This window comes from Acanthisitta chloris, unplaced genomic scaffold (genome assembly GCF_000695815.1).
Source record: "Acanthisitta chloris isolate BGI_N310 unplaced genomic scaffold, ASM69581v1 scaffold6025, whole genome shotgun sequence".
NCBI lineage: Eukaryota > Metazoa > Chordata > Aves > Passeriformes > Acanthisittidae > Acanthisitta > Acanthisitta chloris.
Genome location: NW_008671985.1, coordinates 1 through 20,066, shown reverse-complemented (window position 1 = coordinate 20,066; position 20,066 = coordinate 1). Strand labels below are relative to the sequence as shown.

At 36.1% G+C, this 20,066-nt stretch overlaps 1 protein-coding gene across 1 annotated transcript in view; it reads left to right on the top strand.

Annotated features, from left to right (window-relative positions):
* The window catches only part of LOC103801881 (steryl-sulfatase-like), a gene marked incomplete at its 3' end in the record, with an annotated part of 20,403 nt that extends 355 nt beyond the window's left edge, over nucleotides 1-20,048 (top strand). The window contains exons 2-5 of the mRNA XM_009074317.1: nucleotides 1,517-1,638; nucleotides 4,251-4,373; nucleotides 10,006-10,429; nucleotides 19,901-20,048. Of these exons, the coding sequence (XP_009072565.1) occupies nucleotides 1,517-1,638; nucleotides 4,251-4,373; nucleotides 10,006-10,429; nucleotides 19,901-20,048 (817 nt within the window). The remainder of the gene's footprint in view (nucleotides 1-1,516; nucleotides 1,639-4,250; nucleotides 4,374-10,005; nucleotides 10,430-19,900) is intronic.
* Nucleotides 20,049-20,066: the final 18 nt, after the last annotated feature.

Genomic DNA, 20,066 nt, shown 5'->3' with positions numbered 1-20,066 from the left:
GTTGCATTATAAATAGAGAATCAAGCAAGCAACCAAATAAAGGTAGCCCTAGAGAAGCAAAGTACAATCAACAATTTTCTTCTAAAATATACGTGACACAAGTACTATGTATTAATCATATTTTGATGCACTCATGATTTGAGACATGCTTGTTGTTAACCAATCAGAAATAAAGAGCTGATTTTTTTCCTTCATTTATCTTCATGCAGTAGTCAATATATTCATTAAAATAAATGTTAGTGTACCTGAGTAATACAGTAGTGTTCTCCAGAATGTTCCTTAATACTATCTTAGATATGATGGTTGTATAAAGATAGCAAGTGGTACCTAGTCATAGTGTTTCAGTGGTGCAAAGTCTTTGACAAAGTTAACAAAACATACAGACTAAAAGCACTGTCCTGTCAAATGTTACATGCTCTTGTTCTTGATGATGCTAGTTAGCAATTAAAGCTCCTCATAACTCAAAAAAAAAAAAATAAAAAAAATTGAAATTACAGCTTCTAGTTTTAAACAGGAAAAAAGTATATACAACACTGATACTTGGATCACTCTCCTCACAGGGACCAGAACAACTCCAAGACCTGTGTTCTTTGCTGTGAGGATTCAGAATTAGATCATTGGAATATGAGAAATTTCATCATACTGATTGTTATCAATAGGTGATGTTACAGATAGCAAATAAGTCCATTGGAAAATTAATGTTTCTGGCTATACAGACCTAGATGATGGGAGCACTAGTATGCCTTGGGGTCACGGTCATTAATCTCCCAGGTCAGGGAGCTATTAGAGCATGCTGCAGCTCCTGGCCAGTCTGCATTAGTAATTTTTATCTGTAAAACCAAGGACTCAGGATTACATCCTGCAGGAGCCAATTTTCGTCTGCATGATGAACCAGGTCACAGACAAGTTTCCCATACAAATATGGAAACTTGGTTGTGCCCCTGGGTCTAATATTGCAGACATAATCATGTCAGGCATGTAGATATCATTAATATAGGGCATAACAGAGCCATAATCATTTGAATCTCCTCTAATAACTGATAGCACCACACAACATTATTCTCATCCCAAAAAAGTTTTGCTGGGGAGAGACAGAAGTGACACCAAGTAGAGAATAGGGAAGCATGACCTTTCTCCAGGCTCTTGTCTCCCCATTGCTGAAGCAGAAAGGTTACAAAACTACAAGTCTGGATCAAGGAATGCATTAAAAAGGGTTGCAGTATAATATATCCAGGGGTACAGTTTAGTATTTGCCACAAAGAGTAGATGAAAGTGGGGGAAAAGTTTTTTGGCAAAATGCCACGGTGTCTCAGTTCAGTCTTGACACCCAAAATAAAAATATTTGACATGATAGTATTTAGAATTGCAACCACACCATGATTTTGATAATTTACATGCAGTATTTGATTTTCCTGATGCTTCTTGCCTCAGATGCCTTGATTTTATCATGCTCATTTCCAAATAATCATATTTTTGTATTCTTTTTTTTTTTCATTTCCTGCTTATGTTTTTCTAGAACTCCTAATATTGACAGGCTAGCAAATGAAGGAGTGACACTTACTCAGCACATAGCAGCATCCCCACTTTGCACTCCAAGCAGGGCAGCTTTTCTGACAGGGAGATATCCTATCAGATCAGGTAAAACCCTATTCCTTTACTTATATATAAATATCATATTTTATGTACAGTAAACCATATGTGGTTTTTGTTTGGTGTTTCTTGATATCTTTATCATTACCAGGTTAGGTATTCTATTCAGTGACTAATCAAGCTCAGCAGAGTTGTCTACAATTGAAATATTTCTCATATATGGGAAATTTTCACATTTCAGAAGACCAAAAATAAAGCTTTTTTAGGGAATAATTTTTTTTTGTTTAAATATTATGAAGAGAATCTGACTGTGGTTATTTAATGTAAGGAGCAGTCCATCTGCCCACAAAAATCCATTTCCTCCTCTGTTCAATGAACCTAGGCTCTTTGCCTGCCTCCCCAGTTGCATTCAGGATGCTCCTAGGATATTGGTGGGCAGCCCAAGTGTTGAGCATCACAGCAATGCATCTAGAAAGGCACAGTGGATGAACTTAGTGTAAATTCTTCTGCTCAGACATTTCTATTTCTACAAAACGTTTTGGTTTAGACAAATTGTTGGGTTTGTGGTTTGGTTTTTGGTGTTCTATTGGGTATTTTTGGGGGGAAGAGGGGAGCAGGGGGAGGACAGTTCATTAAGGTGTTCCAGTAGCCTTTAAAAATGGGAAGACAAGCGAAAAAATTCTCTTCTTTCTAAGCATTTTTGTTCCATATCTACCAATACAGTGTTAAGAATACATGAATTTAATTTCTTGTACTTTTAGAGTACCTGATCCAAAGCCCGTTGAGTCAGTGAAGATCTAGTCTGTTTATTTTAGTGTGCTGGGACTGAGCTTCTCAGTGCTTAGCCATGCAACTTTAACATTCCCTTAACACCATTTTTAGCAAGGATCATTATACATTAATCAGATCACTTGTTCATTAGTGATAAAACATCCTGTCCTTGCTTCTGGGAATGAAAGCAAATCAAGACTCTGGAGCCTACTTGATACGTTCGTGCTCATTCAAATCAAGTAACAAGCTTCTGCAAAAGTGCCAGCTAATATAACTTGCTAAATTTTCCATTACATTCAGCTGCAAAGGAAAATTTCATACACCTCTTACAGCTATATATCTATTAATATTTACTGTACATAAAGCCACAGGTCACTTTTCATTATGATCTTTGTTCTTGTTTCTGAAAAATTAGCATTTGAACTGATTTTTTTCTTCACTGATCAGCGCTCAGATATACCTAATCATTCCCATGTAGGTGCAAAAATTGAACTTTGTCTTAATTAAATTACAAAATTGCTAAGTATGGATTGCTTCCAAACAGTGAAGAACTGATAAAGGATTATTATGGAAGACACTAGAACCATGATGTGGAATAAAATGTTAGAAATTTAAAACTCCTGCTGATAGAGCTGAAGAAAAAAACCCAAAATGCAGTATTTGATGAGACACAAACAGAGAAAGGTAATGTTTAAAAAAAACAACACTGTTCTGTACTTTCATTCTGATGACTTAAGTGAATTACACTGATTTCAGCTACAAGAGGTTGAAATACATCAAAATAAATAAATTATATATATATGAATAAACTATCTAAACTATTGATCAATAAAACTAGCTAGGATGAAAAACTGAAGGTAGCATTTGAAGGGGAGGTTGAGCTCTCTTTAATAAACCAGTCTAATGAGTCTTTTTCTCATGTAACCACAAGGGATACCTGAGGGAAGATTCTGGTTGTCTACATCAGTTGTGTAACTTGGGCACTGCAATCATCCATTTGCATAATTTAGACTTCCTGAAGCTATATCTGCACAGATTTGCATAGATATTCTCTGTTCTGTCTGTCTATATTCAGAGCCACCTCTCATCTGGAATCCTAGTAATCTAATTTTCATGAACCTGAGCTCTCATGTTCCTCATCCTGAGAGTAGTTTATAAGCTCATTTGTGTTCCTCAGACTCTCAGTATATAGAAATTACTGTGCCTTATTTAGATGTTGTCTTGTTAGCTGATACCTGATGCTCCTTTAGTGCACTCTGTGTGCATTGAATCATGTGTCTTTGTGCCATTGGAGCATTGGTCTCTCCCATTAATGCTGAGAGCCCTAGCCACACTATTTCCAGAATCAGATTCTCTCTTGCTCTTTTTTGACCTCATGATATTTATATGCCCAGCTGTAAGACTGCCCTATTTCAATGTACCTTCTCTCAAATAGCCTTAAAGGCTGGCATGAGGAAAGTGGAAATTCTGAGTAGAATTCGGGAATTATCTCAGTCCTCTAGGAAAGTGGAAATTCTGAGTAGAATTCAGGAATGATCTCAGTCCTCGGCTCTAATCCTTCCTCAAGTGCAATAAAAATTATACAAGCCCAACTTCTTTCAGTTATGTTATACCTGAAAGCATCAACAGAAGGAGGTGCAGCTGTTCATATGATGGCTGGCCCCATGGTTACAAGCAGAGACTTTTTTTTCTCCACTTCTCAATTTCTGGTGTCAATACAGAGGAGACCTCACTCAGCTAAATGGATGATTGTATCTTCCACTTGCAACATTTAGTCTCTGGTGGTCATTTAAGTGATATTACCTAAAGCAAAAATGTGCATTCAGAAAGAACAAATGAATATTGTTTCTCCATATTATCCAGGTCTCATTCATTGTCATTGTATTTAGGAATGGCTGCCTTCTCACGAGTTGGTGTCTTCTTATTTTCTGCCTCTTCTGGGGGACTTCCTTCTGAAGAAATAACTTTTTCCAAACTCCTGAAGCAAAGAGGTTATGCAACAGCTTTAATAGGTAAAATTGTATACATGCACAACACTATTTTTCAGTCATTTCAATCCAAAGGAATATTAGCTTCCCATATAGGCTATCAAGGGTCTGCTTTAAGCTTTCTTCCTCCATGGCATAATGAATTTATTTTTCTGGCAGAAAACTGAGGACATTTCCATGCCTATGTGAAATACTAATCAGGTAAGTATGTCTAATCCATTTGTGTAGTTATAGTCTCACTGTGCAAGGCACTGAAGAAGCATGATGAACAATTTGTAAACTACTCAAGCTCTTGGAAAGTTTTAACTATAAATAGGAATTTGATTACAACAGAGAGGCAATGAGGGAATGATCACAGGGTACAAGTCAGCACAGTGGTGGGATTCATTTCACCAGTTTTCAAATATCCATAAAGAAAATTATGTTGTACCTGGGCTAACCATCTGGATTCTCTTCTTCGTCATCAGATAGAAATGGACATTTCTAGGAAATTTGTCTTGTGCTGTGGTAGATGTTTAATATAAAAATGTATTTCTCTCTCATTATAAAGAGAGTTTGGACAACTAACTGCTGCATAAATATCCATCAATGGGCAAAAGGAATTCCACTAGGTGAATATTAAATAGAACTGGAATTAATATCATAGAAGTATAACATTAAAGTAATGTGATTTTTTCCCTAGTTCATTAAATAGAACTGGAATTAATATCATAAAAGTATAACATTAATGTGATTTTTTCCCTAGTTTGGCCACTGGTTTATCCCACACTGCTTATAATTTAGGAGATTTTTTTGAGGTACAACTGGTATTACATATTGTATCTCTGTACTGGAATTGCTAGGGAATAGTTGTTCAGAGAACATCATACTGGAATGTTACTAAATTAATTTAGATGATGGATGCACCCAATTTGATTTTTAAATGTAACAGAAACTTGCAATTTTGGGAGTAATTTTTGTTTAAAAAAATGAGGTTGTTTAGCAGGGCTAGCAATTCACACCAGCTTTCAAAAAATGTCTGTACTATGTATATGAACCAGTGTCAATGTTCCTGACTAAAAATCCTACTTAGCTACACTATATTATAAAGTATAAAATACCATGATGTCCTGACAGAATCATAACAGAAAACCAGAAAATCTTATCTGAAATGCATTTAGTGCAGGTGTATTTGAACTATAGTGTAAGAAAGCCATTCATAATACGTCATGTTCCTCAAAGAGTTAATTCCTATTGCTCTGTATTCAATTAAAGACTGAAAAAAATCATTTCTGTTTGTAACAAGCACTGTAAATACAACTCATTTTCTGGGGCTGACCCAGTTAATGTTCTTTTTTTAACTACTTTCACTGCAACATGACAGCTTGCCACTTAGATCTCCAGAAGTTATCTCCATGATGCTTAATGAACAATTCTTCCAAGTGGCCTGAATGACAGCTATGAGGCCATAAAATGTAGTATTACCATATCCTTAGAGTATAATGAAGGTTTCCAAAAATCAAGAAGTACATTAAAATTAGGGATAAAGCATATGTAAATGACAAAAAGAAAAATTATGTAGATTTGAAGACTATATAGGCAGAGTTTGATTCTCAACCAGCCCATTTTCTGCCTCTGCTGGTATTCTTACCACATGATATTGGTCTAGGTCAGGGAGTCAGCTTGGTTCAATCTAACTCAGCAGTTCCAAAACAACTAATTGTCAAATCCTGCACCAGTGATGGATTGGCATGAGAGTAATTTGAAGCCTTTCAGTTCCTCAAGCCTGTAATGTCACTTCTTTTTTTCTTTTTTTTTTTTTTTCCCCAAGTTTCTCTCCCCTTGTCTCTCTAAGGACATTTTTTTCTTCCCTAAATGCATTTTTCTTTCTTTTTTATTTTTTTCTCCACTGAATATATGCTTCTGTTTGCTTGATACATCCCAAAATATACTTTAGCTATAAATCTATTTTATGTATACACTTTTCTACCTCATAGTTTTCCCCTGTGACACAAATAAGGTGACATCCAATAGATCTGTCAGGAAGATACACAATCAGATCTGCAACAAAACCAAGTTTTCTCAAAAAAAGCAGATGCATTGAATATGCAATATTTCACTGGTAGCAAGAAATGCTGATGTTTAATAGGAAATAGCTATTCAGAATGCAGAAATTCCACTGATATTAGATGGGAATTATTTTAACCACTACTATACCCAATTACAGTTGAGTAAATATGAACTTTTCCTCACTATTCTTATTCAGTGTGTTGTCTAGCATCCAGAGCTTAAAATCCACCTAAATAGTTTATCTTCAGAGGTGAAATATTGATGAGTAACTGGGATTTGTATCTTTCCTCCAGAATGAGGTGTTGTAATATTTGGACACATCACAGTAGTAAGGTGTTCAATCCAAGACTGACTGAGTCTATGGAGTGGGATTAATACAGCAGTTATTAATAGTGCATCTTAAAATCTGGCCTTATTAATAACATATGATATATAATATTTATTATTATTGCTATGTACTTCATACTTTTCAACTATCTGAGAGAAAAATAGAGGGGAAACATGAATTTTTGTACCCTCCCCAGGATTCTGAGTTCTGAAAAACTGAGTTCCAAGTGAAGTTTCTTGGCTGAATAGTACTTGTCTCTCATTTCCACTTGCCTTTCATTGCACTGCTTTCACTCTGCAGAAATTGGAAATGTGACTGAAGGAGAGGGAAAAAACCCTAGGTCTTGAACTATTAAGGTATTCATTATTTACAATTAACAGCATAAATTTCATTCAAAAGCTTGGTAGAACCTGCTGAAATGCTTATGATGCTTGTGTGAAGTGTCCATACTATGAAGCATCACTTGTCAAAGAGGTGAGAGCATTTTGCACTGCTCTCAGATTCAGAAGGACTTCAGAGTGTAAAGCACATTACAGTAATCTGCTGAAGCACTAGTTCAAGGCAGAGGTTATTGTCACAAGGAATGAAACAAAACATGTATTGTGGAGCCAGTCATCACTTGCTTTTTCAGAGTAGTGCAGGATCTATCAAACCCCTCTACCTCATCAACCATTTGAGAATGGCAATTGTGGTGTTCTGTCACAGCTGCCGATATAATTTGAGCTAGGGCTTCTGCTGCTTTTCCCACTAGCCTGCTCACTGCTTTGTTTGGCTTAAGTTGCTTCTGAACAAATCTTTTTTTGAGGCCCAAGTTCATCTTGACATTGAACAATTTGTTGTGCTTGCTAAAACCCTTTCGATAAAAATAGGTCCTACATTTTCTCCTGTCCTAATTTGTGGCTGCAAGATTCTTCTTGCAGTGTCTAGTTTTATTGAGATCCAGTTTTAAAAAAACCTTTATATTGTAATAAATGACCTTGAAGGTATATTTAATATGTTTGGGTTGCTTGTGCATGTTTTTTTTATGAATTATGGGTGCTTTGAGATAGATGTATAACAGAAACAAAAAGTTTAAACTTGAAGATCATTTGTAATCATGATTATGAGCCTCTACCTCAGTTATCTATCTTGATGGGAGTTGTTTCATGCTCACCTTGATACATATCTGGCTTTACAATCATTCAATGAAAACAGTCATGTAAACCTAAGAGAAAACATTGAAGCATTTTATTTTTAAAAATCTGTGTCTTTGTATGCTGGGAATGAAAATCAGAGTTGTAGTCTTACCTAACCCTTTATGGCACCATTATAATATCTAAAAATGTAGTACAGTGGTGTGCCCTGCTGCTTTTGTAAATGACCACAATAATTTTCACTGGACCATGTCAAAAGTAGTGACAAGGGCCATTCAGCCCACAGAAAACAGAATGCTGCCTCAGGTGAGGGACCATCTGATGGTGGGAAGAATTCTGACTGGATGAGAAAGATGTAGAGGTCTCCATTTCACCAGCACATAAACAGATTTGAAAATATTTTATACCTGCTTTTGTGATACACAGAAGGTATTTCTAACCTAAGACCATCAAGAGATGTACAAGGTTAACAGGACTCAACTAAGCACTCAGACTCAAGATTTCTATATTAGTTTTCTCTGCCTTTGCTGACAAGTGAACTTAGGCACATAACAATCCCATTCCATACCTTAGTTCTGTCATTTGTGGAAAAGCAATAATGACATCCAGCCCATTTGCTAAGTACTGTTTAAAAACAGAACTGACCTCCATCTTTACCCTCTTTGGTGCTACAGTACCTTCATTTGTCATTGTCAAAGGAAGAAGCACAGGATGAATATGCTGCTCTCTAGACCCAGGAGATGTTCAGGATGGTCTGAATCAGGATTCTCTTTTACAGATGTGTAAAAATTGGGATGCTTTAGGAAAGGGGAAAATTCTGTATATGCATTTTTTTCCTTACATGTGCTTTCTGCCATGTGTATCCTGAAGTCTCTAGAACAAAGTATTTCAAATTTCTTTAGGCTAGGTTATGGCAATGAGGGCTTACTGGGTTGACAGGTTTTCATGTTTATTTCTTTAAGATCACAACCCCTGAATTATGCTGGTCATGTTTAGATATTTGATTCAGAAAAATAAATAAAATTCAGCCCAGCAATATATAGTGTCATCCATTTTGTCAAGGGTGGCATGTTTTTTTTCAATATTCAACACATTTCCTTGCTGAGAGCAAAGAGCATAGCTCTATCCATAATTTATCTCATAGGCATAACTGAATTTGATTTTTTTTATAATTATGCATTTGAATTGAAATAACAGCTACCAAACAGGTAAGTGTGTTGCACTAAGCAATGCATAAGCATATGGTAAGAGGTTGTACCTGAGTCATAGAATGAATTATCCAGATAGTTATTGAATCAGCATGAACAGAGATTATATTACTATAATGCAAATTGAGTTCACTGGTTTCTTGAGTCAGTCAGTGTCCAACATTATGCAGAATTAGAGTGATTTCCTAGTGAGACAAAATATTGTGAGAGTATTTGGCAGCAATTTACTTGTTACTGTTATTTGGGGTTTTATTTCTATATATAAAATATATGCATACAGAATAATCACCCTCACTATATATATGTAAATTGTGAGGGAGATTGTAAATTTCAGAGATTTTGCAATCATTTAAATAATAAATGCTTTGGTAATTGCCCTATTCTTGATTTATTTCCTGTTTGTTACTGTCTTCTTCTTCCTTCTAATTTTTTTTTTAACTAGGCAAATGTTGAATTATTTCCCAGAAATATTTCAGAAAAAGTATTTTATAACTCCATATTAGCTCTTCCTATTCAATCAGTAGGTGCTACAAGACAGAATTTTCTTATGACAACTACACATGCACAAAGGCAAAAGTTAGTTTTCTGTTAGGGCTCTGTGGCTCTTCAGTGACCTGATAGCCCACTCAAAATTCAGTGTTCTCCATCAGCAGCTGTGCCAAACTACTTCTAACTAAGACAAAGAGGCAGACATGAAAGTTCTCCATCAGCAGCTGTGCCAAACTATTTCTAACTAAGACAAAGAGGCTGACATGAAGCAAAATCTTTGATGAATGCATAATGAAGGTTTAAATATAAAATAGGCATCCCCACAATAAATGATGGGGGTGGGGGAATATCAGTCAGATAGTGACAGTTTCATGTTTGGAATAGTGCACATTAAAAGTAAGTTTGATGATTTAACTACAAAAATACTCCCTGTCCTTCTCTCTTTGTAGGAAAGTGGCATCTTGGGATGAACTGTGAAAGCAGTAATGACTTCTGTCACCACCCCCTCAGTCATGGATTTGATTACTTTTACGGGCTTACCGTGACCAATTTTAGAGACTGCAAACCTGGCCAAGGAAGTGTGTTTATCAAAGGGGTTCAGAAAACCCTTGACATCCCCATACAAATTGCTGGAATCACCCTTGTCTCTTTGGCAATAGTGCAGTACATTGGCCTCATCAAAGTACCTTTCCAAGCATTGACTTACTGCTTGTTAATAACCACAATTTCACTTGCGGTTTTGATTTTTTTCTTCTATCATTTTCGACACTTAAACTGCTTCTTAATGAGGAACCATCAGATTATCCAGCAACCACTGTCCTATGAGAACCTTACTCAGAGACTGACAAAGGAAGCCACGCAATTTATTGGAAGGTAGGTTTCTAACTGTGTTATACATTCATGTTGGCATATCACAATGACAATGCTTCTGAAAATCAGGAAAAAAGTGAGCTGGTGGGCACGAGGAATATGTCATTATATATTATTGTCATTTTTTTTCCTTTAGAAGATGGCTGAAGTCAATCTTTTTAGTGAGAGTGACTGGGTTTTTTTTTTTCATCAGATATATTACTAATTTCTCTATAAAAATGTAAAAAAATATGTCTACATGCTTCAGAAAATGTCTCCAAAAGTCATCAACTTTTTTTAGGACTTTCATTCTTAAGAATTTCATGTAACATGAAATGAAAAATCTTTTGTGGTGTGACTTAATTATGTGAAAACACAATGCAAGGTCATAATCCATGATTTTTTCTGGGATGGGAAGCAGTTCCTCATGACTGAGTTGATGCATCCACTAGAAGGCATTCATAAGGCAAATTTTTTAAGATACTGGCATTTTAGATGCCTCCATTTTAAGACAGATTAATTTTTAAAGGATTTGATTTACAGAAGTTAGGGTGCAGAGTTCTGCATCTGGGGAAGAATAACCCCATGCACCAGTACAGGCTGGGGGCTGACCTGCTGGAAAACAGCTCTGCAGAGAGGATCTCAGGGATCTGGTGGACAACAAGCTGTCCATGAGTCAGCAGTGAGTGTGCCCTTGTGGCCAAGAGAACCAATGGTATCCTGGGATGCATTAGGAAGAGCAGGTGAGGGAGGTGACCCTGCCCCTCCAGTCAGCCCTAGTGAGGCCACATCTGGACTATTGTGTCTAGTTCTGGGCTCCTCGGTACAAGAGGGACATGGAGCTCCTGGAGCCAGTCCAGAAGAGGGAATTGATGCTTAAGGGACTGGAGTATCTCTCTTGTGAGGAAATTCTGAGGGAACTGAACCTTTGCCATAATTGTCACCATAGGGCTTTTAATGGGATTAAGTCATAAAAGTATATATTTGTATATTCTGAAATATAAATCAATATATGTGAGCAAAAATATTTCATCAATGTAAGTTCTTGAAATAATATGTGAAAGTATTTTTCTTGGTCACTTTGATACAAATTGCAGCATTTCTAAAAATACTTCATCAAAAGTAAAAACATATTCTAAGACATAGAAGTTGCTTAATTACTATTCTTAAAAATATTTACCAGGTAGTTACTGTGAATGCATCCACATAGTGTCAGTACTGGATGAAAACTTATACCAAAGAATCAGAGGCTAAATTTTCTAGACTTAGAGATTGCATGCAGCAGCTGTTTCTAGCTGTTAGCAAGAAAAAATATTCATCTAAAATCTTGATCTCATACTGCAATTTTTCTATCATTTCTATCATTATGAATATTTGATGCGGCCATCTACTCATCATACCAAAATAAAATGGTTTTTTTATATCAAATTTCTGTAAATGAATAAGTCTTCCCAATAGTCAACATTCTCATAAGTATTTATAAATAAGCTAAAACATATTTATTTCCTCTTGGCAATGGTGATAAAGATGCCTTCTCAGCTAACTAATTTAACAGTGGAGTACTTTGTTTACTGCAAACACACAAACATACACATTTGACAATTGTTGGGAGATTATTTGCTTAGTGACCAAGCATTTGGTGATTTTAAGACTATTGGGTACATTAACTATTTATCGGTAGATTCTTCCATTATTTACAAATATATAATGTACCTGTAGTGATAGTGCATTGGATATCTGTGAATGTTTCATTGATTTCAATGCCATGACAATAAAATGATTGCCCCAAAACAGGTGAGTTCAAGATGGGAAATCAATACTAGAAAACTAGTAACTCTTTTAACTTTATTAATATGCGTAATGTGCACAGTGTTACTGTATAGCTTAGTGTCGTGTTTGACCTTAGTCTTTAGAGCTGGCAAAATAATGTATCATCTGTGTCAGCCTAGGTTTGTTGACTCAGCTGGAGGTAAGTGGCTTTACATCAGCTGAGCACTTGGCCCCAGTTCTCAATGTAGTTTCCAGACAACAGTGATGTTAAATTGATGTCAAGGTTAATAGCACATATTCATAATTTACAATAAACTTTGTTACAGGAATGCTGCAATTATAGTGAGAATTATAACCCACACTCTTCAGAGTCAATGTTAAATTAGAGAATATCCAAGCACATTAAGGTATTGAGAAGCAATTAGGGCATTTGAGCAATCTTAACGGTGCCCTGTAGTGAATTCACATGCAAAGTATATGGCCATAAACCTTGCTCCAGGGGATACAAGTAATTAGATTAATATTCACTGAACTGATTTGTCCCATATATTAGTGTGAGCAACAAAATCAATATTTGCTTTGACACACTGGTTCTGACATCATATAGTTCATACCTGTCAACTCTGGGGCACCAGTAGACCACTGGTTTTATGACTATTTTACTGACTTCATGGAGATCAGGAGAGGTGCCTGAAGACTGGGAGATGGCAAATGTCACTCCAGTCTTCAAAAAGGGCAAGAAAGAGGATTTGGGGAATTACTGACCAGTCAGCCTCACCTCAGTCCCTGGAAAGGCAGTGGAATGCCTCATCCTGGAGGCCATTCTGCACACACAGAAGACAAGAAGGTGATCAGGAGTAGTCAGAGGGTTCTCAATACACATTTTATCATCAAACTGAAAATCATCAGATGTCATGCATCTTTAAATTGGTTAATTATCTGTACAATAAATATATGATGTAAAGCTATATTTATATGCAATGCATATGAATACATATACAATTGTATAACAATTCCAACATAAATGTTTTCGTTATGTAAGTTTATTATACCTGTTGCCTCTGCTACCTCTATAAGTTCTTTAGAGTTCAGGTGATGGACTTCCTAACATTCTATTTTCCAACTGTTTCTCAGTCATATTGTCAGCTTCATGATTTCTTACCATGTAAAAATGTCAAACTCCAGAAGGAATAGACAAGGAAGGAGAGGTGGTGGGGTAGCTCTGTATGTTAAGGGAGAGTTTTGATTGTCCAGAGCTTAACGATGGTGGTGATAGGTTTGAGTGGTTTTGGGTAAGAATCAGGAGAAAGGCCAACAAGACAGATATCATGGTGGGAATATATTATGTACCAGCCAGCCAGGATGAGGAGGCAGACAAAATATTCTATATGCAGCTAGGAGAAGTCTCACAACTGCTGGCCTGGGTTCACATGAGGGACTTCACCTTACCAGATATATGCTGGAAATACTGTACAGTGGAGAGGAAACAGTGTAAGAGGTTCTTGGAGTGTGTGAAAGATAACTTCCTGGCAGAGCTGGTGATTGAGCCAACCTGGAGAGATGCTCCACTGGACCTGCTGTTTGTGTACAGAGGACTGGTGGGTGATGTGATGGCTGGAGGTCATTTTGGGCACAGGAATCATAAAATATAGGGGTTTCATTTCCTGGCAAAGTAAGGAAAGGTGTCTGCAGAACTACTACCTTGGACTGCCGGAGGGCAGATTTAGGCCTGTGATTCTATGTAATGCTTAGAGTGTGTGTTTGAAGTCTTCTTGTAATTTCCTCATAGCATATAGTTATGTGCTGTTGTAGTTACTTTGGTCTGTTTTCTGGAGAGATGGTATTGTATTTGATCTTCCTTAGTCTCATGTATGCATATTGCAATTTTCATTTGTTCCTAGGTAGACTGAGAAAGTACAAATGCAGAATTCAATGCTCAGAAATGGCACTGGAGAAGAAAATATACAATTAGAAGTGTCAGATCTGGTGTGTGAGAACAAATAGTAATTTAGTTGCTTACCCTAATTGTAAGTGGGCAGGTCAGCTCAGTGTATGTTAATTCTAATTGCCTTTTTCCCAAGAGGAAGTGTGTTTACATATTGTAAACCTATCAGAACACTCTCTACATATTACAGCATATTTGAAAGTCAAATGGATGCTAATTATTTCATGTTAAATTCAATGTGGTTGTCACTCATACATCTTCAGCATACCCTTTAATGACCAGCTGCACAGAAAATGCAATTTTGGAAAATGCCAGAGACCAGTTTCTAATGTATCAGAAATTAACAATATAAAAATATCACTCTGTGATACAGAATACCTTTCTGGCAAATTCGTATAGCTGATCACAATTAATATGATATTTCTGAAGATTCTAATGAAATCTAGTTTCTGGAAAACAGTATTTGCATACAACCATATTCATACTTAAAAGCTATGGTGAAGGTGAATTTGAACAATTTCCTTGCCTAGTTTTTTCAGTCACAGATTGCATAGGCATAATCTTCAAAACTTTATGATGACAGTTAATAAAGCTTTAATTGTCTTTTTATCTATTCTATTTTAGTCCTTGAAACACTGTTACAACACATATTCAGATTTTTTTTTTCATCTACTCTAGGAGTTATTTTAGTCCTTGAAACACTGTTACAATACATATTCAGATCTTTTTTTTTTTCATCTACTCTAGGAGCATGTGGTTTAGAGTTTTTCCATATATCACTAGGTCTTAAGATCTGGCAGTTGTCATGTTATCCTGAAGTTAGAGTTCTGAAATCAGGTGGTTTTTATGAATCCTACAAGAAAAAGCAAATTATAGAGAAGAGTTTGTGTATCTGTGTATACATACGCTGTATATGTGCACCTATATTAAAGAAGGGTAGCAATTTATAATCTGTAACAACTCTACTGGATTTTCATGCCATTTTTCTCGGACCATTGATTTTTTCTTTTGAATAAAAAGGTAACAGGAAAAGGTGTGAATTCATATAGGGTGAGTGCCATCTGAAAATGAAATCTTTAAATCAATTTAGAATGATTAAGGACCTCACTAGTTCTGCCGTAGTGGCAGACTGCATTGTCAATTGAACACATCTAAAAAAGCAGTAGATCTTTATATTGGGCTCCACAGTTTTGTGGAGGATAGGGATTTAGTAATAAGCATAATTTGTAGTAGATGAGAAATTTCTTTTCTTTCTCCCTACTTACAAAAATGTACTTTAGAAAGGGTAGATAAAAGGTTATATAGAAAGGAAATTAAAAAAAAATATTCATTATGTACCTTAAGCATTTAAAGAAAGCAATAGGCATGAAATTAGAGATGTCAAAGTGTCTTGTCTATTTGCATAGAAGAATTATTTCACAAATGCAGATATAGTAGTAACATCCTACTTTTAGTATCTACTAGAAAGAGTCAAATTTTCTATATATATGGTTTTTTTCCTTCCCTCAAATCTATTTTAACACCTTTTCTGGCTCTGATAAGTTACCTTCAAGTGGTCTGGAATTCTCTTTCTCATTTTGAAAAATTTCAAGGCATGACTTTTTAAAGAGTAGGACAGAAACATTCATTCATACTAACAAGGATTTTAGCACTCTTAGCAGTCAGAACAAAACAAAATCCAGCATGTAGGACAAAGTCCTGCTTTGATAAAATTCAGCGAAGGTTTGCATTTTCTTCATGCAGGAACAAGAAGTCTCAATGAAGTGCATTCAACCAGTCCCATCACAAAGAACATTGTCTAATTGGTGATCTAATCTGGAAGTAGAGGAGGGACTCATGGCAAATAAGCATTAATGAATTTATCCACTGATGGGATACTGAATAAGAACTTTTTTAGTACAAGGATTATAGGAAAGTAAAAGTTACATTTGCATCTGCCAGTATTGACACACTGTTACCTCACCTAGAGTACTGCATCCAGGTCTGAGGTGCTCAGCACAGGAATGATGTGGACCTCTCAGAGTGTATCCAGAGGAGGGCCATGGAGGTGATCAGAGGGATGGAATTCCTTTCCTATGAGGACAGGCTGAGAGAGCTGGAGTTGTTCAGCATGGAGAAGAGAAGGCTCAAGGAAGACCTCACCTTAAAATACCTTAAATGGACATATAAAAAGGAGGGAGAGGGACTCTTTATACAGGCAGAGAGTGACAGGACATGGGGTGATGGTTTTAAACAAAAAGAGGGCAGGTTTAGATTAGGAAGAAATTCTTTACTCAGATAGTGGTGAAACACTGGGACATGTAGAGTGGTTGTGGATGCCCCATCCTTGAAAATATTTGAGGACGACCTGGTGGTCACGCTGGCTTTGGCATGCCCCATCCTTGAAAATATTTGAGGATGACCTGCTGGTCATGCTGGCTTTGGTGCAGCCCAGGATGCAGTTGGCTTTCTGGGCTGCAAGCACATATTTCCAGCTGATGTGGAGCTTCTTGTCAACCAACATTCTCAAGTCCTCCTCAGGTCTGCTCTCAATCCATTCTCCACCCAGCCTGTGCTTGTGCTTGGGATTGACATGACCCAGGTGCAGGACCTGGCACTTGGCCTTGTTGAAGTTCCCATGGGCCAAACTCTCAAGCCTGTGCAGGTCCCTCTAGGTGGTATCCCTTTCCTCCAGTGTGTCAAGTGCACCACATCAGTGCACAGAAAAGCAAATGAAATTGCCCAAGGAGTTTTCAAAGCAGCAAGGATTTGGAGCAGATTTGCAGGAAAAAAGTTAAAAGACTTGTGCTTGAAGCACAAAGGCAGATTACTTTTAATTGCTCTCTCACCCACTTTAAAGCTGTGTTTTACAGCTCAAGCCTGAACTGAATCCTTGAGTAATATAAAGACTCCTCACAGTAAAAAAGAACAGAGTACTTTGCAATTCAGAGGAGTCACCAGCAACACGATGCTTTTAGATGTTTTCAAGACCCATTAAAAACACACTAAAGAATATCTTAAGTCAGATGTATGTAATCTCTCTGAATTCTCAGTAAATTGAAAAGACTGTGTGATTCATGTTAGGATAAAAAATCTCAGATCTTTTGAAACTGAGGTTCCCTCTGTTTGGACTGTGTAAAAGATAGTGGGCAGAAATTTTTGAAGGAGCTGTTTATTGAAGTGGTTCAGGAGTTAAGCTGTTACTGTCAAATTTCTCTCCTGCCTACTAGCTGGTATTGTCATTCCATTCTCAAGGTCACGGTAAAGGTAGTCAGTTATGATTCTCCTCAAAGAGTCTTGGCAGGAGATAAATAGCTGCCTGTGATCTTTTATAGGATATTAATGGGTGAGACACTTCTTCACCTGACAGCAAGCTGTCAATCAGAACCTGTCAATTTTAGTTGGAAAGAAGAGAATGATGTACTGCCCTTCTATATCAATCATTGGTTCGATGACTCTTCATGAAAGTTAGATCTTTGTGTCAGTTCTGTTATAAAAACCCCAAACAACAAACCTACAAGGCAACTTGAGTTGTGATCTCTTGAAAATTACATTTATAGTGAAGGCTTTTGATACTTACTTTTAGCAGTGCAGGTATTAATTTAGTAGAATGCAGTGTCTCTGTGGCATTAGAACAAGGCAGTTTGCATGAAAAGTAAATTTTGCCTATACTGCTATAAAGTAAATTTTTGTGGTATTTTACCCTAAATTTGTATATTATTTTCAATTCAGTGAACTGTGTTTAAGGAAAAAGTCAGTGATAATCCCAGGCAGTAAAAAAAGAAAGTTGTAAACCAAAAATCAGCTGCCTTGCAGAAATGTTCTTTAATGCAAAGGTCAGTGTTACATTTATGTATATATTAAATATTTAACCTATAAGTATATAATTTTTTACTTGAAGTGGTGACATTTTCAGCCTTTTTAAATTAATTGAGAGGTTGTGTTATTGCTTGCTACAATAGTGAAAAGTTCTCAGATGCATGACCTCTCAACAACTTCATGGAAAGCTATGAAAACCCTGTCTTTATTTTTTTTAATACACACAGGATACATACACAAATCTTTGTAAGGGAATTAACGTAATTTTGTATCCAGTTTTCACATGGAGATTATTGTATTTATTCTTTTTTTAATGAAGAAAAAATCTCCATCAGAAACACACTTATTGAGTAATCCACATAAAATATTACAACAACTTCATGGAAAGCTATGAAAACCCTGTCTTTATTTTTTTTAATACACACAGGATACATACACAAATCTTTGTAAGGGAATTAACGTAATTTTGTATCCAGTTTTCACATGGAGATTATTGTATTTATTCTTTTTTTAATGAAGAAAAAATCTCCATCAGAAACACACTTATTGAGTAATCCACATAAAATATTACCATGTTTAAAAAATCTCCATCAGAAACACACTTATTAAGTGAGTAATCTGCATAAAATATTCCCATTTTGTGTTTATGTACTGCCACATATGCCCTTAAGTAAAGCCTTTAGCCATGCAACTTGTGCAAAAACAGAACCTATGAAGTAGAGAGGAAAAATGGATCATAAATATACTAGATTAGACTTAATTATTTGTCCTTAAGAGGAAAATATTGATATCAGATGAATCTCTTTTAGTAAGACTTTGGTTTTGGGTTCTGAAGGTTAGGATTTTTTTTGTCAGTTTTAAGGAAACAATTTGTATGAGCATGTCTGTATTGTTCCACCCCTCTTTAAAGGGTGGATGAATCAACTGCTTGAGGAAATATATAGCCTCCCTTTGATGTTGACATGAATCACAGGTATTATCCACCACAGATTGGTGAAGGAAAATATGGTAAATAAAACTAAAAATAGTCTGAAATTAGCTTTGTGCTTTAAGGTGAGATTCTGACAAGTTTTTTGAGTAGTGCTTTTGTGATTCAGCTGATATTTAAAATATGCATAATGTACTGCAAATGCTGTTAGAGCGTATAGCAGTAAATTTGGCTGGTACGGCACAATTTTAAGTAAAGTTGTATAAATAATGCATAAGGAGAAGTTCTTACTTGAGCTGTGCTTTCACAGCCTGCTGGAACTGATCATAAATATCATGTTGACAGATCACATGAACAGCAAAATTTACAGAGACTCTATTTATTGCACTCTTTCTTTTGTATGTATTCAGGAAATAGACTGCAGACAATGGAGACTGTTCATTACTTTGAGAGGAAAAACCTTTATATCAGTATGTACTTTGAAGTTATGTATGATCACATGCATACACACACAGAGGTTTAAATGAAATTTGGTCATATGCTTTAGGCCAAGATCCTCTTAATAATCTAGCTGATCCACTTCCATATGACTGTGAGGAAGGCAATTGTGTTGCCCTTAGATATGTAATTCTGAGGATATGTTTTTGAACACCAATTGTATTCTGACTTTAAATACCTACTTCTAAAATGAAGAGAGGTGCTTTTATCTCAGAACTGCTGGATTTCTGGCTTTAAACAAGTCCTCTTGCAATATATATTACAAATAGTAATTAGTTAGGTTTTGTCATTTATTTTTTATTTCAATTTAGTATAAGAATGACATTTTTTAGTGTGCATTTGGGTTTTATCAGGATTACCCTGTAGACAGTTAAGTAATTGCAGTATTCCTTTTATTATTTTGTGTGGGTTTTTTGGCTGGGTTTTTTTTGACGATTTTTGGCATTTGGGGGAGAGAGGTTTTTTTTTTCATCTCTGCGATAGAAAGATGTCTTCGTAGAAATTTTATTAAAAAATATATTAAGAGTTTGTGGATTTGTTTTGTTTTGTTTTCCAGGAACACTGGTGCACCATTTCTTCTTGTCCTGTCTTACCTTCATGTCCATACTGCTCTATATGCTTCAAAACATTTCAGAGGAAAGAGCAAGCATGGTTTATATGGGGATGCAGTGGAGGAAATGGACTGGAGTGTAGGTATGTTACATGTGCTTCTAGCAGCAATG